This window comes from Lagopus muta, chromosome 24 (assembly GCF_023343835.1).
Source record: "Lagopus muta isolate bLagMut1 chromosome 24, bLagMut1 primary, whole genome shotgun sequence".
In the NCBI taxonomy this organism is placed as follows: Eukaryota; Metazoa; Chordata; class Aves; order Galliformes; family Phasianidae; genus Lagopus; species Lagopus muta.
In genome coordinates this window covers 305461-329137 of record NC_064456.1, presented here as the reverse complement: position 1 = coordinate 329137, position 23677 = coordinate 305461, and the positions used below count along the sequence as shown (strand labels likewise).

The 23677-nt window shown below is 59.1% G+C and overlaps 2 protein-coding genes across 7 annotated transcripts in view; both read right to left on the bottom strand.

Annotated features, from left to right (window-relative positions):
• KIF21B (kinesin family member 21B) overlaps positions 1–21389 on the bottom strand; it is a 29018-nt gene extending 7629 nt beyond the window's left edge. For 2 of the 4 annotated variants that reach the window (XR_007373195.1, XM_048925593.1), the window contains exons 1-27: positions 21172–21389; positions 12021–12243; positions 11587–11769; positions 11285–11434; positions 11056–11190; positions 10550–10717; positions 9949–10064; positions 9308–9503; positions 8564–8753; positions 8391–8454; positions 7757–7981; positions 7394–7475; positions 6820–6943; positions 6385–6576; positions 5663–5862; positions 5359–5466; positions 4989–5057; positions 4611–4840; positions 4123–4270; positions 3855–4049; positions 3329–3430; positions 3049–3214; positions 2716–2776; positions 2353–2410; positions 2053–2258; positions 1518–1592; positions 1239–1352 (exon numbers count right to left, since the gene is read on the bottom strand). Coding sequence is in view for 2 of the 4 variants with exons in the window: in XM_048925593.1 (XP_048781550.1) it covers positions 1239–1352; positions 1518–1592; positions 2053–2258; positions 2353–2410; positions 2716–2776; positions 3049–3214; positions 3329–3430; positions 3855–4049; positions 4123–4270; positions 4611–4840; positions 4989–5057; positions 5359–5466; positions 5663–5862; positions 6385–6576; positions 6820–6943; positions 7394–7475; positions 7757–7981; positions 8391–8454; positions 8564–8753; positions 9308–9503; positions 9949–10064; positions 10550–10717; positions 11056–11190; positions 11285–11434; positions 11587–11769; positions 12021–12243; positions 21172–21209 (3818 nt within the window). In the remaining 2 variants the exon portion in view is untranslated. Of the gene's footprint in view, positions 1–565; positions 605–1238; positions 1353–1517; positions 1593–2052; positions 2259–2352; positions 2411–2715; positions 2777–3048; positions 3215–3328; positions 3431–3854; positions 4050–4122; positions 4271–4610; positions 4841–4988; positions 5058–5358; positions 5467–5662; positions 5863–6384; positions 6577–6819; positions 6944–7393; positions 7476–7756; positions 7982–8390; positions 8455–8563; positions 8754–9307; positions 9504–9948; positions 10065–10549; positions 10718–11055; positions 11191–11284; positions 11435–11586; positions 11770–12020; positions 12244–21171 lie in introns of all 4 variants that reach the window. The other 2 variants (XR_007373194.1, XM_048925592.1) reach the window with 2 other exon arrangements.
• A 1096-nt stretch (positions 21390–22485) lies between these two features.
• Positions 22486–23677, bottom strand: part of CACNA1S (calcium voltage-gated channel subunit alpha1 S) — a 30500-nt gene continuing 29308 nt past the window's right edge. For 2 of the 3 annotated variants that reach the window (XM_048925591.1, XM_048925589.1), the window contains 2 exons: positions 23406–23510; positions 22486–23236 (listed from right to left, as the gene is read on the bottom strand). In XM_048925591.1, coding sequence (XP_048781548.1) covers positions 22976–23236; positions 23406–23510 — 366 coding nt within the window. In that variant the 3' untranslated portion in view covers positions 22486–22975. The remainder of the gene's footprint in view (positions 23237–23405; positions 23511–23677) is intronic. The other variant, XM_048925590.1, reaches the window with a different exon arrangement.

The window sequence follows — 23677 nt, the reverse complement described above, 5'->3', positions numbered from 1 at the left end:
GTTGTCCTCGCACCAGGGATCCTCTCTACTGCACTGGGACAAACCTTCACCCCTATGCTGAGCTTTGCACAGCAGTGACTTGGCTTCTGGGGCAAAGAGCTCTGCCCACCCAGAACCCAGTGCTGCAGAGATGCAGCCAAGCATGGGGAACACCTGCACATATTTCCCTGGAAGACGCTTGCAAGAAGAACACACTGACACAGTGTCCAGTGTTGCTCATCCCAGCATCACAGTCCTGCTGGAGAGCCAGGGATGGGACAGGACATGCTGACAAGAGCCCATCAGAGATGGCACAGAGCATGCTGCCTCTGCAAAGCAGCCCGTGTCTGCAGGCAAGCCCAGTGCCTGGCTTCCAAAGGCTGAGCAGAGCAGGAACGGTTCAAACTCACAACCAGGGGGACACTGTCAGGGACTGTCGGTGGCGTGCCAAGAGGGGACAGCACACACAAGCTGGGAGATGGGCAAAGCAGCAAGGCACAGGTGAAGCATGCAGGGACAAGGGAGAGCAAACTCGTGAGAGAGAGAAAAGAAGAGGAAGGGGTAATAAATAGAAAGTTGTCTATACCTCAGCACCTCCGAGACAGAGGAATCGCTGTCATCAGACCTAGGGGCAGAAAATTAGCAGGATTATGGGAGAGAAAACCCAGACTAGAAGAGGCAGCAGAGGAGTCAGAGTGGAGGATTGTTATTGCATCCAAGCCAGGGGAGGACACGGAGAAAGAGGAGAAAGGGAAAAGAGAAGCACACACAGAGAACAGAGGAAAGGGCAGAGGAGCAGCAGGGACCGTGAGGGTCAGACAGCAGATCTCCGTCAGGAACGTCCGCGCTGCAAGCAGTGCTCCAAGGTGAGGGCAGCTGCCCAACCTGCCCTGCGGGCGGCCGGCGCTGCGCCTGTGGGTCAGTGCCACCCCATCAGCTTCCTGCCAACCCCCACCCTGCCTCACTGCATCCTGCTTCACATCTTCCAGTGGTCCCAGCCTGGCACTGCACGGCTCAACCAAAGCCCAGGACTGGGAGTTCCTGCAAGCAGCTCAGAGGGATACACGCAAGGCAGGAGTGCAGCAGGGTCCAGCACAGCATCCAGCTGCTCTTGCAGAGGGGCACTAAGGAAAAGCAGTGCCAGGAGGGTGGCTCGAGACAACCTGGGCGCTCCAACACCCACAGTGGGACCTGATAAGGTTTTGCTGTTACTGCACAGGTGCCCCTCGCTCAGACTCTCCCACCCCACCTCGACTTACTTGTCCAAGGCAGACCCCTGGCTCTGGTTGCTCGTGAGACGAGAGAAGACATTGCGGTCATTGCGAGGGCGTGTGGGCGGCGATGAGGGAGGAGTGAAGCCGACATCTGGAGGCCTGGGCCAGGAAGGATCAGAGGAACACATGACTTGGGAACCGCTCACCTGGCAGCTGCCAAACTGCCCAGGGCGCAGCTGAAGCAGCAGGAGCTGATCAGCAGGCATCTCTGCCAGCCTGCCCAGACCTCCCAGCCTCCCCCTGCCCAAGGCCTCCCAGGCTCACCTAGCAGGTTGCCCACGGTCGTAGGATTTCCTCCTTGTGAGAGGCGACGTGTCTGAGACACGAGATTGTCTGGGACTTAAATAAAAAAAAGAACATAGCAGGTGCCTGCCCTCCTCCATCCAGAGACCTCCGTGCTGAACCTCCACATCCCCCCCTCCCAAATGGAGAAGGTGGGCTGCCTGGTGACACAGTCATGAGATCAGAAGATGCCTCTGAGCACAGAAACCTTTGGCAACGCAAGAAGCCTCCATGAAGGCTGATCAGCCAAGGCAGTGAGACAGGGCCCTCACACCGCCCCTTCTTTCCTTCCTCTTGGACCACTCTCCACCCACACTGAGTGCCAACGTAAGCCTCAACGTTCTGAAAAGCTTGCTAGAGAAACCCACTGCTACGTGCTGCAGGCTGAGCTGCATGGCAGGGTTTGGCTCATCCTCATTGCTTTGCCCCTCGACATCCAGGGCAGAGTTTCCCGCCCTGTGGCCCATGCCTCCCAGCCAACCTCCCGGAGCCCGATGGACCATCGCCCTGTGCTCACAAAGTGCTCCCCCGCGTGGGCAGGCTGACGGTGCGCGACACCTTCTCCTTGTAATAGGGGTCTCGGATTGAGAAGCTGATCCCATCCTCTTTGATCTCCATGAGCGATGCCAAGGACTTGGTGATGTTCTTGGTGGAGATGTCCAGTGTGGGTCCTAGACATTCAGCTGACACTGCCTTCATCTGCCCCGAGAGCTTGGGCTCTCCCTAGCGCAGAACACGGGGCTCAGGCATGGACCCAACACGTCCCTCAACCCTTTCTCCAACACCCTGTAACAGGGCCACGCGATGGCCAACTCACCTTGAACTTGAAATCATCCTGACTCGCTGAGCCCTTCATGCTGAAAGACTGGGAGATGCTGCAAGGAGAAGGTGGCAGAGATGGATCTTCAGCACTGAACTCCTTTCAGACTGCTACCAGTCCCTCAGCCTCCCTAGGTCACTCCCTGCTCCTCAGCACCCCTTCTCCAAAGGATGATCAAGTCTTTTAGTGTCTGAGATGTCTGTGCTCCCCTCCCCAAAGGGCTACGCACCACAAGAAAGTGTAGATGGTGTTTTTTTCTTCAATATCTACCTGCCAGTTCCCGTAGGTGGTAACCCTCCCCACCTCCAGTCACCACACACGAACACACAGCCTGCAGGCTGTGAAGGGCTGGCTGCTCACCTCCCATCCGAAGCCAAGCTGAATTCAGAGACCTCCTCATCTGTGCTGGTGTAGCCGTTCTCTGCACACAAGGGAGAAGGCACATCAGCAGCACGAAGGGAACCAAGTCCCAATCAAAGCACACTGCGCTGGAGCTGGGGGCACAGTCTGGGCAGCCATGAGGCAGCAGGCCTTCTTCTGCACCCTCCGTGCAGCCCAAGGGCATGCTGATGCCAATGGTGGCACCTCCTGGTGCTTCCCGAGCGCCCAACACAGAAAGTCCAGCTCTATCCCACGGGGAAGAGGCTGAGGCCATACCCAGTGTAAGGGAGGGCAGTTTGGGCTCTGGCCCACCTTGCTGGACGTTGTGAATCAGCGCCTGGAGCTCAGGGTGCGACTCAGCCTTCTCCCGCAGGGCATCCAGGATGAGGTGGTTCTGCGAGGAGCCGGTCACATCCGTCTGCTTCAGCCGTCCCTCCAGGAGGCGGATCTGGGCCTCTTTCTGTGCCACCTGCAGGCCCTGCCGGATGGACGATCACACCGTCCTCAGACAGGCGCTATGGGATCCCCACCACACGACTCACAGGTGGGAGAAAGCCCCACGTGCAGACAGCGCTCCAAGCAGCAGCAGCACCTTGTCGATGGATGCCTTCAGGAAGTTGTCCAGCAGCAGCCGGGCTTCAGCGAGGGAGCAGGAGCTGATCACCACCGAGGTGTCCGTGGAGTCCAGCTCCTCCTGCAAGGGAAAGGAAGTGGATGAGGCTGGGGGAATGGCAACGGGGCAGGGCCTGACAGAGTGGGCACCACAGCCTGCACAGACACTCGGGGCTGAAGCTGCTCCACTGCTGCCCCATGGGGTCCTGGCCGGTGGCACAGCCACTGTCCCAGAGGCTGCAGAGACACAAAGCCTCCTGATGACAGAGGGGTAAGGAGCCATTGCACATTGTGTCTGGTGTCAGAATTGGGCACTAAAACCTGTGGGGTTTGTGCTGAAGCCCAGCTTTTTTCCCAGCAAGTTTCCAGTACAGGCCCCACAAAAGCTTACATGGAGACCAGTGAAGTGGGAGCATGCAACTTTCCCACGCCCAGGAAGCACTGTGATGCCTGAGTTCCCTCCCAGGGACGTTCCCATCTCCCTCCCAGCCTCTCCTCCTGCCCACCTTGGTCTCCTCAATCTGCATGATGGTAGCTTGGCAGTCAGAGATGCTGTCATTGATGTAGTCAATGTTGGCCCCCAGCACCTCAATCTCCTCGTTCAGCTCCTGCAGCCCCTTCTGCTCCTTCGGGCTCTCTGCCTGCAGTTTCGCCCTCTTGCCCAGCAGGGCCTCCTGCAGCAGTGCCAGCTCCTCTCGTTTCTGAAGGAAAAAGGGAGAAGGATTGGCACTGTGCTGACACGGCCACCTGCAGCCCCACGGCCACCCCCCTCACCTTGATGAGCCTCTCCATGTCAGCCTCCAGGTTGACGATGGTCATCCTCTGCATCACGATGTCGAAGATGCGCCGCTCCAGCGACTGCCACTTGAGGCGGGCAGCTTTACTGAAGGTCTGACTCGATCCCTTCTTGGGGAACTTCTTCCTACAGCGCGAGGGGAGCAGAGGCAAATGGGCACCCAGTTGCACCATGTCTGGGAAGCTGTGCTGTCCCCAGAAGGATGCCCAAGTGCTGGTTGCATCACAGGAGGCTGTCTCGCTTTTGGATTATCCACCTCTGCTGTCACCCCTCCCTGCTCTAACAGCTCCATAGAGAGCACACTCCAAGCACAGCCCATCCCTTTACCTCCAGGCACTTTACCTCCAGCCAAACACACAATGAAGAGTTGGCCTCCAGCCTCTGCCATCAGCCAAAAGGCAGACCCCTGAGCCCTGGGATTCCCCATCTCGTTAACCCAGCCCCGCAGTGCCACCACTGCCCTGACCTGACTGGCCGAGCCCCATTGACAGAAGGTGAGGGGTCTCCCAGGAAGTTATTGATTTTCCTGTTCCATTGGCGCACGATGCTGGAGACGGAGCGAGCGCCGGACTCTGGCTCAGACGAGGTGGTGCTGGCTGAGACCTCTGCACCAGAGTCCAGCATGGCTGGCTTCTGGCTCGTCCTGCCTGCAACTCGGTCGGACATGGGCTTGGCGAGACGGCGCAGCGCTGAGACCTGCCCAGAAGACAGTGTGAGCATGCTGCCATCAGCCATCCCCAGACAAACCCATCACCGACCTCAGCTCCCAGATTTGGTGCCACTGAGCCACTGTTTGGGATCCCTCTTGGGGCTGAGGGCTGCACGAAGGTGGTCCCCCCCTCACCTCCTGAGTTTTCCTTCGCAGCACAATTTCCTGCTGCCGCTTCTGAGACTCCAGAGCCCGGATCTGAAACTGCATAGGAGAGACAGACTATGAGGTCCTGCTGGGGAAAGACAAGCTGCCCAGACACCTTAGCAATGGCTGCAGAAACAGCACTTCCACCACCAAATACTAGAGCAGTTGCTTTGGCATGAGCGTCACTTGTGATTTTAACAGTGCAGAAGCCTCCATTCCAGCCTCAAGGCTAGTTTTGGTGGCACTATTCCCCTGAACGCGGTGGGGAGCTCACAGATCTCCAACAACCACACTGTGAGATTCAGGATCGTCCTGGCACCAGGTGACCCAGCAGCACACAGGCAGGCTGCCTTCTCACCTCCTGCCGGCGCTGCTCCTTCTTGAGCTGTGCTATCTCCCTGTTTCTCTTTGTCTCTGCCAGTCGTCTCCGCTGCTGCTCCTCCCGCATCTGCTTCATCAGCGCGACCTGCAAAGGGAAGGTGCGATGTCTGCACAGGTACCTGGTGTTCCCAGCAGCCAGGACAGCCATCCACCAGGCAGGCATCCTGCATCACCAGCAGGAGCAGAAAACAGCTTTTTCCTTGAGCTGAGAGGAAGCCAGGCTTGGCCAAACCAGTCTCAGCCTCGCTGCTCCCAAGCAACGCCCTTCCCACCCTGAGTACCTTTGCTTTCTTCATCTCAGCCACCTCTGCCTGCAGCTTCCTCAGCTCCCGCTCGTAGCGGGACTGATTCTTGAGCAGGCGAGCATGTTCCTTCTGGGCAGCCTGCAGCTTCTGCAGGTCCCTGTTCATCTCCTTCAGCCGTTTTTCATAGTCTGCTTTGATCTTGTTGGCCTTCTCCTCTGTGTAGCACTCCATGGTGCCTGCAGGAGTAGGGAGAGAGTTTGTAAGGTTCTCTGTGCCCCTTGTTTCACTAGAGCCCCTCTGTCATGCTGCACTGGCAGGGGTCTGTCTGGGGCACCCAATGGGATGACACAAAACAGGGGCAGTGGGTTACACCAATTGCTGGGCTGAAAGGAGATGTGGACCTGGACCTACAGCCAAGTGCAGCCTCCTTGGCTGATGTTGAGCCTGGAAATCAGCTATGCTGAGGGTCTTTGGGGTCCTTCATATGCCCACAGCACAATTCACCCAGGAATCCCTACACCCCACAAAGCAGTGTTCAATAAAGGCTTTGCCTCACCATCCTCCCCAGCAGTCTCCAGCTCCCACTCCCACAGTGATAAGAGCACAGCCTTGGGATCCCAGCTGCTCAAGCAGAGCAGGGTTGGTGGCAAAGCCTGTGGCTGCATGCAGGGGATGGATGTGTCAGCCCTTAGCCAGGTGGGCAGGAGGAGAAAAGGGACCCAATGCTGCTGGGATGCTGTGGGTGAGGTGGCTCTCACTGAGGTTCTGCAGGACCCGGTCCCGCTCCAGCTGCGTGTCCCGGATCTTGTTCTGCAGCAGGATCAGCTTCTCCTCATACTGGTGCTTGAGCGTCTGCAGGCGCCGTTGGCTGTTCTCCAGCTCATCGATCAGCTTCTGCTTGATCTCTATCTCACAAGTCAAATCTGCAAGGTCAGCCTGGAAATTCACCGCTGGAAGCCAGAGAGCATAGTCAGGCCAGCAGGGATGGGGACAGCATTGCTCCCATGGTCCCACAGAGCCACAGCGCAAGGAGGGAGCAGGGGGGGCTGATGGGAACTTGGAGGCTCCCTGCACTGACTCTGGTGCTCTGCCAGTCCCCCAGAGAGGAGACAACCCAGCATCTTGGGGAATTCTCCCTTCCCAGGACTGGAGTCCAGCAAATGCACCCCCGTGCTCTGGGCTCTGTACTTTACCCTTCTCCTCTGCATCCGAGTCTGAGTCCACCAGGCTTTCTTCACTGCCTGAGTCCTCATCTTCATCCTCACGTCCATCCTCTTCCTCACAGCCACTCTCATCCTGTTCTTCCTCCTCCTCCTCCTAAGAGAAAGTGCCATATTTCAACTTGCAGCATGGCTTTGCCCTTCTCTCTGTGGTCGCTCCCCTGCTCCAAACCTGAGCTCACCCCACAGCAACCAACTGCAGCCCCTGCAGTGTGACTCAGTCTCCTACATGGGATGCCCATGGGCTGAAGCATCATTTCTGGGCCCACAGTGCACACCACAGCTAAGGACAGCTCTGTGCTACATCCATTCCCTACCAGCTGAACAGCACTGCGTCCCCTCAGCCTTCCTTCAGATACCTCTGAAACCAGGCCCCAAAGAGACATGGGCTCCTCACTGCACAGCAGGGCTGACTCCTGGCTGTGTCTGCATGTCCACAGCCCCTCCTTGCAGGGCCAGGGCAGAACTTGATCACCCTCCCTCTCAGGGTGACAACAGTCCTCCATAAGTGAGCATCCCTTCCATAGGAACACGAAGCCCCTCTCACCTCTTCTGCTTCATTCTCATCCGTCTCCTCCCCGTTGTCCTGCTGCAGCTTTGGCCGCTTCTTAAATGCTTCCTTCTCTGGGCTGGGGGAGAGCAACGGGGTACAGGTGAGTCTTAATGTCAGAATGAGCCTCGCAGGGCTACCAACGTCCTGCTCTTGTATTCTATGGGGAAAGCAGCCTCCAGATACTTGGTGGGTGAAAAGCCAACCAAGGCAGTGCCAGGAAAGGAACACACATGCCCAGGCTTTGTCTGGGTGCTCTGGTTTTAGCAAGGATAGGGGAAAAAGTGAGATATCCATCCCCATGAGGACAGAGAGGGCTGATGTGGGGCATCCCCCTTCCCAGCACCACACAGCCTTCACCTTTTCCTCCGCTGCCTCCTCTCTTTCTTTTTCAGCCGCTCCAGGTCCTGCTTGGCCCGTCGCAGGACGTCAGAGGCCTCGGTTTCCACAGGGGCAGCAGGGCTGCCCAGCCCAGCCAGGCCAGGAGCTGGGGATGAGCCCACAGAGTAGGGGGGACGGGCAGAGAGGCGCGAGAGGCTGCGACGCAAGGACTCATTCATGGATTCACTCTCCAGGAGCTTCGTCCTGGGGAGCAGAGACAAGATGTGGTCAATGAGGAGACGTGCCACTGACATGTCAAACACAAACCGTGCCCAGACACCTCGGACTGGAAGGCCAGGATGCTGCAGAGAGGCAGTACCCAGGGGTCACATGAGGCAGAGATGGACACAGATTTGTGGGTCAGCAGCCCCTGGGGGACAACAGAGACTGCCAGCAGGGTCTCCCCATCCATCAGTAGCCATGCAAAGAGCAGTACTGGCCAAATCACTGCCCAGCACCGAGACTGGGACTACCACAGGCCCAGTGGTCTTGGCTGCTTTGAGGTTTATAAACAAAATGGTGGAGACACAGAGCCAGGAGCAGCATCTTGACTTGCACCCCGCATTAGCACCCACCAGCCCAAACGACCCAACAGACACCGTGCCCAGCTCACCTCAGCTCCTCAATCTCTCGGATGTAGTTCTGGATGAGAGCACCGATGGCCTCATTGCTATCACCTGGAGAAGCAGAGGCTTAAGGGGCTCAAGGCAAGACACAGACAGTGCTGCAGCACCCATCCCTCCCGCACTGGGTGGACCAGGCCAACATGCGTGTGCCCAGCCTCACCTGCCTTGGCCAGCATCAGGTTGGCCTCCTGGCTCATCAGTTGGGTGACCCTGTTGTTGATGGAGTCGATGGCCTCCTGCATGGCCTTCACCCGCATGCGCAGGGCGCTGTTCTCCTTCTGCAGCATGGCGTTCTCACGGAACAAATCGCTGTAGCCCTCTGAACCGTCCTCCCCAATGACCCTCTTGCCCTGTGGGGACACACAGGCAGTTCCTGAGCGCGGGGTGTGCCAGGACACAGAGCCCCACCACTGCCTTCCTGAGGGCAACCCTAGTCTCCAAAGCAGGGGGATGAAAAACCTAAGGACCAGGAAAGCCTGAACTCAACAGGTCAGTGATGCTTCAAGGCTTCTCTCTGCCTAGAATCCCCGAGCCCTAGTCTGAGCCTTCTAAAGCTTGATCCACCAATCCAATCTTCCACCCCACAGGAGTACTGGGCAGGCAGCAGCTCAGCAGCTATCATCAGCAATGGCAAAGTGCCATCCTCACAGTGTCTTAGCTTCACTCACACCATCCACTGTCATCCAAACACTCATCCAGAATGAAGCTCAACTGGCCAGGCCACGGGACACACTCTGTAGGGGAAAGGGCCTCACAACAGGGCCAGACATGGCCACTTATCTGTGGGAGGAAGAATCATGGGCAGGAGGGTCCTGCTGGCTAAAACTGCCCCAAACCAAACACAAGAAGGGTTCCTCCTCCTCCCGGCTCCATTCCACCTGCATGGACTCGCTTGGGCACTCACTGCCTTGTACTCCATCAGCTCCATCTGCAGACGGGCGATCTCAGCCCGCAGGGCACTGATCTGCTGACTTGTCTTGTCCTGGTTCACCACCACCTTGTTCTTGATGTTGCGAGCCCGGTTGGCATACTTGAGAGTGTTCAGGGTCTCCATGAAGTCGCGGTCAGATGGGCTCACACAAGCGATCATGATGGTTTGGCTTGGGAAGGTGAAGGGCAGGGTGAAGGGGTGGTTTCCCCACTCAGTACACTCAGCTCAAGCCCTGCGCCTCGGCAGCCATCCCAGCCCTACTATGGTTTATAACTGGGTTCAATCCCTCCTAGTGACAGAGCACCATCAGGAATGGGCTCTACAAAAAAGTGCCCTCACAGCAGGCAGAGAATCCTGGCTATCATGCCACGCAACAGCACCCATTGCGTCGCAGATCTGCAAGGGCTCCGGACCATTTAACACCAGCTAACTCTACCAAAGCTGCCTAATTGCAGCTGGGACTCATAAGCAGGCAAGGCATTCACATCTGCAATGCCATGTTGCCTGTCAGGAGGCACCCAACCCACAGCAGGCAACCCACCAGTCATCTGAAATAGCTCCCACACACTCCACGGCCCCTCAGCCCATCGCAGCCCTATGTGGGGTCCCCACACCTGTTGCCACCGAGGGAATCCTGCAGCAGGCGGGTGAGCTTGGAGTCGCGGTAGGGCACATGCACAGCTTTCTTGCTCTGGTCTCCGAGGGCACTGATGACATTCCCCAGCGCCAGCTGCCAACACAAAGGAAAGCCACCATCCAACTTCAGCCCCTGCTGAGTACACAGCTGCCACACAGCCAGAATTTCAGGCTGGGACTGCACACTGCGACACACGCGGTGCAAGATGGGAAGGCATGGGGCTTTCCCAACCAGTTTTGGCATTTGCTCTCCTTCCCTGTGTTGCGCCTCTCACTCTCACAAGCACCAGAGCAGTGAAGAAAAACACTGAACTTCAGGGTAGTTTTTAAGCTCAAATTAGCAGCCCTCAATTTTCTGGGGACTAGCACACTTGTGCTGTACACCATAGTCCTGCCCTCAGCAGTAAAGCCATGCCCTCTAGAATTTTGGATCACAGAATCTTCCCTACAGTTCCAGGCAGCAAAACCCACAGCAACTCCAGCAGCGCGGAGCAACTGCAAGCAGGACCCAAAGGTCCCCTGGGTCCTCAGGCAGCCCCTGCCCTCCCCCTGCTGCCCCTCGCATGCCCAGGGTCGTACCAGCCCACAGTTGATGGAGATGCCTTCCTTGGCTCTCTCGCCAGTAGCACCCGTTCTCTTCAGCCTCTCTGAGCCAGCCAGGTCCACAAAGTGAAACTTGGCTGTGAGGGTCTCGTACTCAGTGGTGGGCTGGGCTCCATCCGGCAGGCCGGTCACCTCCCCGTTCACCTGCAGCCAGGCACACAGAGGGCTCGCTACCACAGACCCTGCAGGAGCCCCCTCAGCCCTACGAGCATTTACCCTCGGCTTGCAGCCCCCTGACGATCAGGTGAGAGGAGCCCAACAGCAACTTGCTGCAGGTCACCCCATCCCTGGGACAGGGCTGCTTTGGCGAATATCTTAGCTCCCAATAAATGCTAACATTCCCTACAACCACAGAGAAACAAGACAAAACCCTGCCTGTCTGGGAGACTTCAGACCCTCTCCCCCTCCCAGGGAACCCACACAGAGCCAGGAAGAGCCCATCTCGGAAGCAAGAGCGGAGGGGCAGGGCCTCTCAGTCTCACCAGCTCCGGGCGGGCACACACTCTCATCTGGCACAGATGAATGGTGAAGATGGCGTGGGACCGGGAGCTCTGCACATTCATCTGGGTGCTGGCAGTGGTGCGGGAAAGAGCTCCCTGCTTCAGGCACTGGATGAGCTGCAACAACACACAGCAGAGGAAGAAAACCTTCAAGCACAAAGTACATCCCTGCCTTCCATCCCTCTTCTGCACTCACTGATGCTGCACCCACCTCGTCCTGGGAGCTGATGAGCCGCGATGTGACCCCTGTGGTGTAGATGCTCCCGCTGGCATCCTCATGAATTTTGATGTTGGATTTGCGGTGACGTGCATCTGGGTCACGGGTGCTGTCAAACAGGTCCAGGATCTCTTCATTGTAGAGCTGAATGGGGCAAAAATGAACATGAGTAACAGAGAAGAGGAGGCTGCTCACTTCAAAAGGTGCCAGAGGACGCCTTGCTGCCACCCTTGCTGGGAGGAGGGCTGTGCAGAGGACGCAGGCCATGCCATCACCCCCGACTCCTTGTCACTCACCTCCAGGAATTGGGCGCTGACTTTGAACTCAGGCGCTGCCACCCCCTGACTCTGTGCCGCCCGCTTGCGCTCCTCAATGCCGCTGAAGAGGTGGCCGATGGCCCGCGGGATGATGCCCTGCTCATCCTCAGAGATGCTCATGTCGAAGCCAGTGCCCATGGTGTATGTCTTTCCCGCGCCAGTCTGCAAAGGTGGAGCTGGGTCCTGCGCTGCAGCCACAGCTGCCCACACCACCCCGAGCTCCTCTGCTGAGCCCCCCGCACCCATCACGCACCCCAGCCCCGCCACCCCTTCTCTCCCTGCTGCAACTCCCACCCGACCCTGAGATGGCTCCATCCCCTCCACACCCTGCAGCTTTAAGTCCCTGCCTGCTCCTAACTTCTGCGCTGCTGCCCTGGGCGAGCCCAAAGCCCAGGGCAGAGCAAAGCGGGTACCTGTCCGTACGCCAGCACGGTGGCATTGTAGCCCTCGAAGCAGCCTTCAATGAGCTTGCCCACGCACGTTGTGTAGATCTGCTCCTGCCACGTGTCCAGGTCAAAGACAAAGTCATAGGTGAAGGCTTTGTCCTTCCCCAGCAGCACTTGGGGCTCACCGGGTGTCACGGAGGTGCAGATGTGACATCCCTCGATTTTCTCTTTGGACAGCTGGGGACGGATCCTGCAGGGGGAGGAACACACTGAGGGTGGCCTCAGAGATCACCCCACTGCCTGGCTCTGGGGACATGCTCTGCATTGGGACTGCGGCTGCTCCAGGCTGAGGCCCAGCAGCGCCACAGCTCACAGCGTGAAGCAAACAGCACACAAAGCAGGATGGGGTAACAACCCACAGACTGCACTAAAAGCTACCCTTGCACCAACCCACACCTACAGCAGCTCATTTGCTGCAGTGTCCGCAGCCAGGCAGCGAGCTCTGGGCTGCACGTAGGAACGATGCATGGAAGCAACCTGGACTGCCAGGGCACGGTAGGCAGAAGAGACGCACGGCAGTCAGACACAGCATGGCTGCACCCGCATAGGAGACAGCGAGATCAAACTGCATTCAAAAGCCTGAAACGCAAAACGCAACCAGACGGCCCCAGCACCAAAACAACCGTCTGAACCAAAGCGCCGCCCAGCCCGATGGCTGTCCCAGGCTGTGGGCCCTGCAGACGGAGCCGGGACAGCAGAGGCTGCGCTGGGCTCCAGCGGCGCCGTGACAACACCGCGCTCCCCACCCCGAGGGCTTTGGAGCACCGACGGCGCCGACGGAGCCGCGCAGGCGCAGATCTGCTGCACGTCAGACAGCGGCGCACGTCGGGGCCGCACAGCTCCAGGTTCTGGGGATGCGTTGGCTGCGGGAAGCAGCTGGGCGCCCCAGGGAGCTGCGGAGAAAGGGAACGCAAAGCCAAACGCCCTGGCAAACAGCTCTCATTAGAGCTTAATGACTGCACATCTCCCCTCCCTGGATGCTTCATAAAAACAGCTATTAATTCCTCCAAAGCCGCACGGCTGGCAGCGACCGCAGCGGAGGCTCTGCAGGTCGGGGCTCCCATGTCTCACCAGGCTGAGGGCAGCGAGAGCCGGGGGACCACCGGCCCACGACCCCCCCGGGAAGCCGCACAGCAGACGTGTGGGAACAGCTATCCGTGTCTCAGGGTGTATGTAGCACCGCAGCCACAACAGAAGGCAGCTTCTGATGTGCTCAGCCCAACTCGCTCCTGTCGCCTTCCCAGGGTCCCACCCTCCCGCAGGAAAATGAACCCCAGTTTTAATTACTTTCTGACTAAAGCGAAGTGCTGCCCCTCCCCAGACGCGCACAGCGTTTCTGGGGATCAGACAGAACAACAAACTGCAACCACTGTATTTCTGGAAAATTTTTCCTCTCAGGAAAAACAAGAGCAGAGTTTTCAGCAAAGGCTTTTTTCCCTTCCCTCCCCAGAAAGTGGTTTAATATGTGCATGTGGGTTTGGGAGAGAGGCTGTGCAGCAGCACTGTGTGACTGCATATGGACTTTCCATAGGACTTCTGGGGACCACAACTGTGGGACCTGCAAGGGTATGAATGGAGACCCAGGTGCCAGCATCCCCTTGTACCATCCCGTGTCCCCAAGAGTGGCTGGGGACATGGGTGCCCCACAGGCTGGTCAGAGCCCCAGCACTTGTCCCAAATGTCATTTCATAGAACCATAGAATTATTGAGGCTGGAGGAGACCTCTGAGAACACTGAGTCCAACCCCAACCCACCCCACCGTGCCCACAGCCACATCCCTCAGTGCCTCATCTCCACAGCTCTGAACACCTCCAGGGACAGGGACTCCATCGCCTCCCTGGGCAGCTGTGCCAATGCTGACTACTCTTTCCAAGAAGAAATTGTTTCTAACATCCAACCTGAACCTCCACCAGCACAACTTAGAGCCACTTGTCTACAGGCTGGAAGCTGCTGCAGACGGTGCAAATATCAGCCCCTCCTCACACCATGAGAGCAGCAGAAGGAGCCGGGGGCAGAGATGAGCCCAGGAAGCAGCAGCAGCTTCCAGCAGACACAACCCTGCATGGGATGTTCTGGGGAAGCAGCGACCCTCACCAGCAGCCCTACCAGCCAGCACAGGGAGATTTACGTGGCCACCACCAAGTGCCAGCACAGAAGAAATCTCTGGGTCAGTGATGCTGTTCTTCCTGCTCACAGCCATCAGACAGTCCCAGCTCTCTGTCATCCATTCCCATCCCTGCCCCACCCCTGCAGGCACTCCAGGTGAGGGGGACGGGGCTCTGAGCAGCTGATGGAGCTGTGAGCGCCCCTATTCATTGCAAGGAGTGGGAGCTGATGGCCTTCAAAGGTCCCTTCCAATTCAAATGATTCTACTGTTCTATCCCCTCCTACCCCAGGAGGAGCATCGCCATGCCACGCACTGGGCAATGCAGGACCTGACCAGGCGGGTCACATCACATCAGCCTCCTCTTCTCTGGGCCAAAGCAAGGCACTCCAACCACTCCTCACACGTCTTGCAGGCCCTCCCTGCACTTGGGCTGGTGGCAAAGGACCGAGGGGGTGACAGACAGCCCAGCAGATCCTGCCTGCTTGGCATCGGCACACAAACCCCGCAGCAGCGGCAGCCTCTGTGCCAAGCAGGGCCCAGAGCCGAGCAGGGGACACAAAGGCCCGGCAGAGGCTCAGCATCTCTCTCTCTCTCTCTCCCCCCTCTTTCCTGCCATGCTGGCAGGCTGTGAAAGCACTCGTCTCCATGGTTCGGCTGCCAGGGCGACAGAGCATCTGGGAGGAAGCAGCAGAGTGGGGCTGCACCCTCAGGGGCAGGGAGTGTGGGGCACACACAAAGGCAGAGCTGTTGGGGCCAGGCTGGGAGCCAAGTGCCCGATGGGCACCACGGGAAGCAGATCCCACAGGCAGCCCTCAGGGCCCCTCTTGCCTGGGGGAAGAAGCAGAGCCCACAGGAAGAACCCAGCATCTCTTGGCCTTGCAGACAGCAGAATGGGCTTTGGAAGGGGTACAGCCCACATCCTCATGGCAGGGCTTCACCCACTGCTTGGCCAGAAAAAGTGGCTGCACCCACTGGGAAACCCCACACAGCCTCCAGCACACAGGAAGGCTCCATTCAAGTGAAGCGGATGGCTGCAATCATGTCCTCATGCCCCCTGCTGCCTGAGCTTCTCCTCTCCCTGTTTCACGGCTACAGCAAACCCAGAAGGCTCCAGAGCTCCCTTCTGCAGGGTACGGCAGCACACTCCCACACCCCACTTCTCCACTGAACTCCGCACCACCAGCAACAGGATCAGAGCAGAGAACTCCAGGCTGTCCCATATCTCCACACCAGCACACACAGCACCTTGCTGCCCATCCTTGCCAACAGACAGCAGCTCCCAAAGCATCAGCTCAGTATGGCCTGGTCCCATAGAGTCCTAAGGAGGACAAAGCCCAGCCCCACTCCCCACTGAGTCCTGGGAGAATCCTTGCTGCCCAGAGGCGGCTGTTGGCACACAGGTTGCTCTGGACCCAAATCAAGACAAAGTTAAGCATTTAATTACCACAGCAGGGAAGCAGCTCAGCAATCAGAGAAAATTGAATAAGGCTCCCCTGGGATTGCCAGGTCTGGTCAGAAAACACTCAGATTAAGAGATATAGCAAGGCATTTCCTAGCAGGAGCGAGCACAGCACGGGGAAGGGCTCAGCCTCCCTCCACACCAGTGTGTGGCTGGCACCAAGGACACAGCAGGGCTGGCTGCCAGGTCCCCACACCCCTGCTGGGGAAATGAGAGAACCTCTGCAGAGCCAAGGGGTGTACGGAGACCTACCGGACACGGCTCAGCAGAAGGACCTGCCACCACACTATATCCATCCCCTAAGTGACCCCAACATAGGTCCTCTGCTTGCCACAAACATGGGGTGCTGGCTGTGCCCAGCTTTATGGGGCAGTCCCCACTGCTGTGAGCCCCAGAGGACCCTGGGCCCCCTAATCCTCAGGCTTAGGGAAACCTTTCAATCAGGTCCTGGCAGCCACCGTGTGCTGCTTATTAGCTCTGGCAGGAGCACACTGGCCCCAAGCTGCACCATCTGCTCGGCACCAGGACCCGCAATGGAACAGGGGACACACAGCCTGCACAGGAACCCCGCACTGGGGAACCCCAACCCAAGGCCACAGGAAAGGGCTGGCAGGGCCTGGGGGAAGCACGGAACTCAGCTTTACCCAGAGCATCACCTGGAGGGCACCGGGAGCGGGCTGAGTTTGCAAAGTCCCTGCACTCCTCCTCAGCTCCCATAAGCCAATGAGCAGCAGCTGGCAATGCCATCAACGTCATGATGGACCTGGGGTGGGTGATGCCACAAGGATGTCTGCAAACAGACTCCGGACAGTCACTCACAAAGGGATGCAACCAGCAGAGCCTGGCAGCAGTTCCCCGTGCAATCCAGCACATCCCAAACCTGCCGGCTGTTTAACCCCACAGCAGGGACTATTTTGACAGCAATGGGAAGGAAACAGACCCCTGGGACTCAGGGCAGTGGGAAGGGCACAAAAGACAAGGCTGGCTCCTCAATTAGCACGGGCTTGGTGGGAGTATCGCCTTCCCCCTGTGAGACCAGGGGCTGTGCTTCTGACAGCTTAGTTTCAAGCTTTGGCTCCTGTGATTTGCTCTTGGTCAGAGCTCTGTCTCCTGCAATTTGCTCCTGCCCGCCCCCAGCTTCGCTCTTGGTGCAGGAATGCCACAGCCCGTCCTGCCCTCTGGCTTAGGGAGCCCCGTTCCTGGTACTTCGGGGCATTAAGGATTTAAGTCCCCACTGACAGGCACTGGGTGCAGGCACTACAAGCTTCTTACAGCCATGCTGCCCGGGGCAATGCTGCAGGCAGCGCCGTCTCTGCACTGAACCGCAGAGCGGAGCCGCGCTCCCCCCCTGCACCAGCAATGTTTCCATCTCCTTTCTAACATTTCCGCTGTAAAAGCCAGCAAGCGTGCGCCTGATTGAAGCCAGGCACAGAAAAAAGCTTCTCGCCCACACACCTGGGCTCTGCATTTCCCCCAGGACTGAGCCCTAGGCTGACCCGGGGGGGGGGGAAGGATGGGGAAGGTGGTTTGGGGTCCCCGTGCCTGTGATGCTGCTTCCCTTACAGGCCTTGGGGTGCAGCCGTGAGTCAGTGCCGTTCACTAGGGAGCACCCCGGTGCCTCCAGAAAGGAAATCCCACGGCACTGTAACCCTGGGAGCCGGGCACATACCCAGCTTTATCTCACCTCCCTCTCTGCCCAAACATCCACCTCATAAGCTCAGCCTACATGGCCCCATGAGAGCTGAACAAAACTGATCCAACACCACCCAGACTTGGAGATGTCACGGAATCACAAGAGGACTGCGTCCTATGGGTCGCCCCAGGGAGTCATTTCATCACAGTATAGCTTGGGTTGGAAGGGAAACTGAAAGAACATCCAGTTTCAACCCCAGGGACACTTTCCATAGATGGTCTCCCAGGAATGACGCAGCACCACGATGACAGTGAGCGCTGGGTTCCATCCCCCTACCTGTGCCATCACCCTCAGGCAGCACCCACAGCTCGGGCTGATGACACCTCCCCACCCGCATCCAAAATCATCCTGAAACACAGCTGGTCCCAGAGGCTTCATGTTTGCAGAAACCAACCCAGCAAGCAGAGGAGCCCCAGCCACGCAGCAGCAGGATGCGGGCAGGATGCTTTACAACCCCGTTCCCACTGAGCTGAGGCCCTCCAGGGCATGCTGCAATGGCTGCAGGAATCTGTCCCTGAGAGGAACATCCCATCATTGCTCCCAAGGAGACCGGATCAGTTCCCAGGGCAGGAGGCAGCCAGGACCCACGCTGCTGTGCAGGGGCACGGAGCATCTCAGCAGGAGTGTTTATGAGAGCAGCAGAGCACTGGAGGTTGCAGGGTTTAAATAAACTTGAAACCCGACTCAACTTCCTTCCCCAATTTCACAAGCTCTGCTTCCTGAGTCGCTGCTGGCTGGGCACACTCGTGTGCTGCACTCCCCCCAGCCGATGCTGCATTTGGGGTCTCGAGGAGTTTTTCTGCAGCCGCCCCCACTCCTCAGCCCCCCCCCCCCCCTCCACCACGAGGCTGAACACTCCAGGTTTATACACACCATCCTGACACAGCAAAGCCACACACCCTGGAGAGCAGGGCCCTATCTGGTCACCAGCCCCAGAACATGGCTCTGCAGCTGCGGGAGCTGCCTGCGAGCCCACATGCCCAGCAGAGGGGACCCCCAGCCCCAGGTAACCACTGTGCTCCAGGGTGGAGCAGCAGCTGCAGAGCAAGCTGCAGCAGTCGCTGTGAAGGTCACCTGCCAAAGGAAGCAGACGTTGTGCCTCCCCAGGACTCCAAGTGAGCACCCAGAGCACGAGGAGCCCTGGGCTCCCTGCCCGGCGCCCGAATGTGGCACAGCGCTCCTGGCTCAGCCCCTCCCGAGCCAGGCAGCCCCGAGGTGCCCAAAAGCAACGCATCAGCTTCACGCTGATGGCAAAGGGAAGGCGGCCCTGCCTGCAGCCACAAGCTTGCCGCGAGGCCAGCAGCAGCCACTGGGCCTGCGTCCTCCCTGCTGACGGCAGCGCTGCGGCAGCCACCAGCCATTTCACTGCTGGCACACAGGAAGCACAAACACACCCCCCTGTGCCCTAAATAACCCCCCCCACATCCAGCTCTGCGGGACCCCAGCGCCAGCTGGGGATCTTGGAGGTGAACGGAGGAGATTTAAGCTGTGCACTGAGGATGACAGCAAGAAACACCACGGCATCTCCCCTGCCTCATTGTGCCAGGGCAGGACAGCTGTGGGAATCGGGGATCAACAGGGATGGGGCAGCTCCACCACCCAACCCCAGGGACACCAGAATTGGGTCCTGCCTGGTGGCTGCAGCACCTCCTGACAGCAGCGGGACCACACACATCATCCATTTGACCCCAGCAGCACACAGCACCTTCCCCAAAATCCCAGTATCCAGCATTCCTTTCCCCCACACTGGTGAGCCCACCTCGCTCTCACCAACAGCAGCGACACCAAGACTGAATAAACATCACAGTGCACCTTCATGTTATTATAAAGGAACAAAAGGGAGATTTTGCCCCTGTTCTGCCACACCCTGAGGTAGCAATCCTCCTCCTTGCTGCCCCATGCAGGAGCTGGGACTGCACGGATGGCACGGTGGGTGGGGGTCTGAGGGCTTTGCAGCCCTGCTGCTCCCCGGCAAGGTGCCACACAAAGAGAATCCGCACTGTGCTGGGAGAGGACCCAGCGCCAGCCCCCCGGGGCTGCTTTGACACAAAAGCAGTGGGGCGAGAGGCTGTTTCTCGCCAGCCCCCGACCTGCTTGCTGCCTGCTTTGTCTCTCAGCATCGTCACTCTCAGCCCTCCTTTGTCTTCACCTCTGCTACGACATCCAGCGCTGCACCAAGCGGGGATCACTTCACCAAGGAGGGGGTGGGAGAGGGATGGAGCCTTCCTTTCCCACCCAGCTCTCACCATGGACACTCCATCCCCACCAAAATACCGCATGGGGAAGACTGCATTTCCAACACCTCCTGCTCATGATTCTCTCATCACAGGACCGCTCTGGCCTCACGGCACACAGGGATGAGGTGGAAACAGAGCAACCAAAGCAGCCCCACAGCCACCACCCCTGACAGCACTGCTTGAGAAAGGAACACAGCCCGGGCCTTTGTTACGAGGCTCCATCCTAAGAAAAGCGCAGGATGGAGGATGGGAAGAGTCTGACCAGCAGGAAATCTCCACCCGCAGCAGCCGGCATCACTCGGACCCCGGGTCAGTGTCCTGCATGGACACCCCGTCCTGCCTCCACACAGGCACCGTAGGAACACCCACATGACAAGGACGCTGTCGCCTCCCCGCTGCTCCCCAGCCTGTGAGACTGCAGCCTGGCTCAATTCTCAGCCCCTTGAACAGAGAGGTGCAGAAAACCCCAATGCTACTTGCAGGGCAGCAGTGCAGGGAGGTGTTTGGGTGCACAGACACATGGTACATGCAGCCACACACCCACCATTTCCCCTTCATCACTGACACTGCACCCAAAGCATCTTTTGTGCTCTTGCTCTGCCCAAGGCAGCACCTCTGTGTTTCCTCCATCAAGGATTAATGCAGTCCCACCGCATCCCATCAGCACCCATGCTGCCACACACAGGATCCACACCCATAGCAGTAACACAGCACCTTCTGCCCCATCCCACAGCTCCATGATGGAAAGCAACGCAGGAGCAGCTGGATGGGGAAGGGCCCAATCATCCCCTCATCCTGCACAGGACTCAGTGCTCCTAGGGCTGGCCTGGAAGGCGCGGGCTGAGCCAGGGCAACCATAGGGCGAGTGGGAGGAACACACACATCCAGTTCCCACCACGCAGATGGCAGCTCCGGGTCTGTCCCTGCCTTCCTCACTTGATGGGGCTGATGAGCCCTTTGGCGGGGGTTGTGGGGACTCCTTCCTCCTTTCCCAATAGAGAGAAGCAAAGAGAACAGCACCGAACTGCAGGACCCCAGCGGCAGCACTCAGAATACACCCAGCCCGGTCCAGCGCTAACAAAGAGCCCCCTACATTCATCCCTCTTCCACCCATCGCCGTGTAGGAGGTTTGGGATGTGCCCACCGCCCGCAGTGCCGCTCAGGGCCTCAGCCCCGACCCCCCCCTGCAGCCCACGAATTAGGTGCTGCCGGCAGCTCCTTTATTTAGGTGCAGGAGCCGTAAGGCGCATTGTTCCCAGCTCAGAGGCAGTACAAAGGACACGGAGATGCTGCAGACATCCCCCCCCCCCTCCACAAGCACACATTGCAGGGACCCCCTCCTTAATGCCCCTTTGACACCACCCAGGGGAGGGGGGTCTAAGCCCTTCGTGCGGTGCGGTCAGACGGCCCAGGGGTCCCCCCGCACTGCGGGCTTCAGAGGTCTTGCGGTGTCGGAGCAGCCCCAGGGCAGCACGGAGCGGGACGGGGGACAGCGGGCACGGCTCGGGGGTGCCGGCGCAGAGGGGACGGGCACGGAGCTCCCGGGGCTGCACAGAGCTCCTTCCTCCCCCCCGGAGGCCGCCCCCGCCCCGGGACCGCGAACCCCGCAGCTCCGCGCTCACCTCACCGCCACCTTCACGCAGCTGTCCGGGGCCGCCATGCCCCCACCGCCCCGCACCGCGGCCACCGCTGCCCGAGAGCATCCGCGTCTGCGGGAGGGGGAAGAGGAGGAAGAGGGAGGGAGGAGGGAGCGGGGAGGTGCAGGAGGAGGAGAAGGAGGAGGAGGAGGAGGAGGAGGGGGCGGCGGGGCGGCCCCAGGTGCCGCGGGGCGGGCCGGGCGCTGCCGCCGGGGTCGCTCCCGCAGCGGGGGCTCCGCCGCGCCTCGGCCGCAGAGAGCGGGGCCGGGCCGGGAGGGGCGGGGCGGGGCCAGAAGGGATCCGCCCACCGGCAGCGCGGCCACGAGGCCGCCGGGCGCGGAGGTGTTGCGGGGTGCGCGGCCCCGCGCGGACGGACGCTCGCGTGAGCACGCGCGCACGGACAGCCGTCGGTCCCTGCTGCCCTCTGCCGGGTCAGCGGCTCCGCTCCGGGGTGCGCCGGGCTGTGCAGAGTCGTGCGGGGCTGTAGTGGGGCTTTCTAGGGGTGTGTAGGGCGGTACGGGGCTGTGCGGGGCTGTACTGGGATGTCCGGTTTTCCCGGGCTGCACGAAGTCCCCAGCCTCAAAAAGGGACGCGCGGAGTTCTGCAGCTCCCCCATAAACCAACCCTGTCCACCTTGTAGGAAAAGCAGCACATCCTCAGTATCCACCGAGCAGAGCAAAAGCCAGCAGCTCCGCAGCCTCACAGCACTCAAGGGGTGTCAGGGGGTGTCCTGCCCGGGGGCAGCGCCGTGGGGTGCAGGGCTGTCCCTATGGGTTCTCTGCTGCCTGCGTCCCATCTGCAGGCACAGCTCTTGCTGCAGATGGAGTTCAGCAACAGCCATCTCCCTTTTATTCCGTTAACAAAACGCCCTGCTGGAGGGCAGGCATGCCCCGTTGATTCAGTATCTCTCCTGGGACCTATCAGTTTGCTGCATTTTGATAGATATTAGGCAAGGAAAAACCCAGCAGTGTTCGGTTTGGATGGGCTGGAGGCCCTCTGAAGCAAGAACCCTGCCAAAAGCTGACCCAGGGGGACAGGGCTGCCCCAGCGCTTGGCAAACACCTTCCTTCTGGGGCAGTGAAGTCTGTAAACCTGAACCCTCAGGCAGACCCCTTCCTGCAGAGCAATGACCCCTCTGCCCCGAGTGGCAAAGTTCCCAGCCTCAGGCAGATCTGCTCCAAGCTCCTCCAGTGGTGCCCATCTCCTCCCACAGGTCAGGCTGGGCTGCAAGCAGGAGGAACGGGGTCTGGCAGGGCCATGACCCAGGGTGCAGCTGCTGAGATGCAGTGTGTAGCCATCCTTAAAGTGACTGACTGAGGCAGGAGCACACGGGAGTGGGGAAAGATCTCAGGACCAGGACTGGGACTGCCACATGAATCACAGAATCATTAAGGTTGGAAAAGTGCATTAAGATCACCGAGTCCAACTGCTGGCCCATCCCCACCATGCCCACTAACCACTGCCAGCTCTTCTTAAAGCTCCCTCCCTCAGCTGGTCTGAGTCTCTGCCAGCTCAGGCAGGCAGCAGCCTGCAGCCAGGAGAGCAGAGGAAGGAGGGGACAGGGGAACCCACGGAGTCACACAGCAGGGACACTTTAATGATCTGTGCAGCTCCTGCAAAGACCATTCTGGCACAGCATCACCCTGTCCTGTCACCAGCATCCTGCAGCCCCAGTCCAAAAAGCCTCCTGCGGCCAGACAGAGCCCAGCAGCCCCACAGGCAAAGATGGGGAGAGGTGCAGCACTGCTCTGTTATCTGGTTGTACCCATGGGGCTGCATGGCAGGCAGCTCACAGGCGAGCAGCAGAGCTGGTCTGATGGGATGTGGCCACACTGAGCCCTGGGGCGCTGACTTCTGATGCAGCCAAGGTGTCCCGGAGGACAGAGCTGCTTTCTGTGTCCCACAGTGCTTCTCTTTCCTTTAGCAGCTCCACTGCTGCTTTCTCCACTTCATCCACCTCCAGCTGACTGCTGGCTGCCATCTCATCCCTGGTCACTGCAACGAAGGATGCGTCGCGGGCCAGAGCTGCAAGGCCCCCAGAGATCAGAGCCTGCAACAGAGGAAAGGATCAACAGCCCCGTGTGGAAAAAGTCTGTAGCAGAAGGGCTCACACTCACTGCCTTCGCCCTGCTGCCCACCTCCCCAGCTAAGCTCTTCCCCTCAGTTTCCCACCATGGAATCTCACCACCCCCTTTTCCCTCTGCCAGTCTGCACATTACCTCTTGAATGAGGAAGGTGATGGCAGGGGTGGAAGACATGTTTGTGTCAGTGCTTTCATGCCACCGGTGTTCTGAGCTGGATGCTGCTGCTGTCACTGTGCTGCCCTGGATGAAAGGAGCAAGGATCTGCAGCTCAAGTATGGTGATAATCATGGAACACCTCTGTGTTAATTTTTTCAGCTGCAACCCAGGCTGCACAAGGATTCCCATCCTTCTGGATTTCCTGGGTCCAGTGCAACACTAGCAATAGGACCAGCAGGGAACCAACCCTT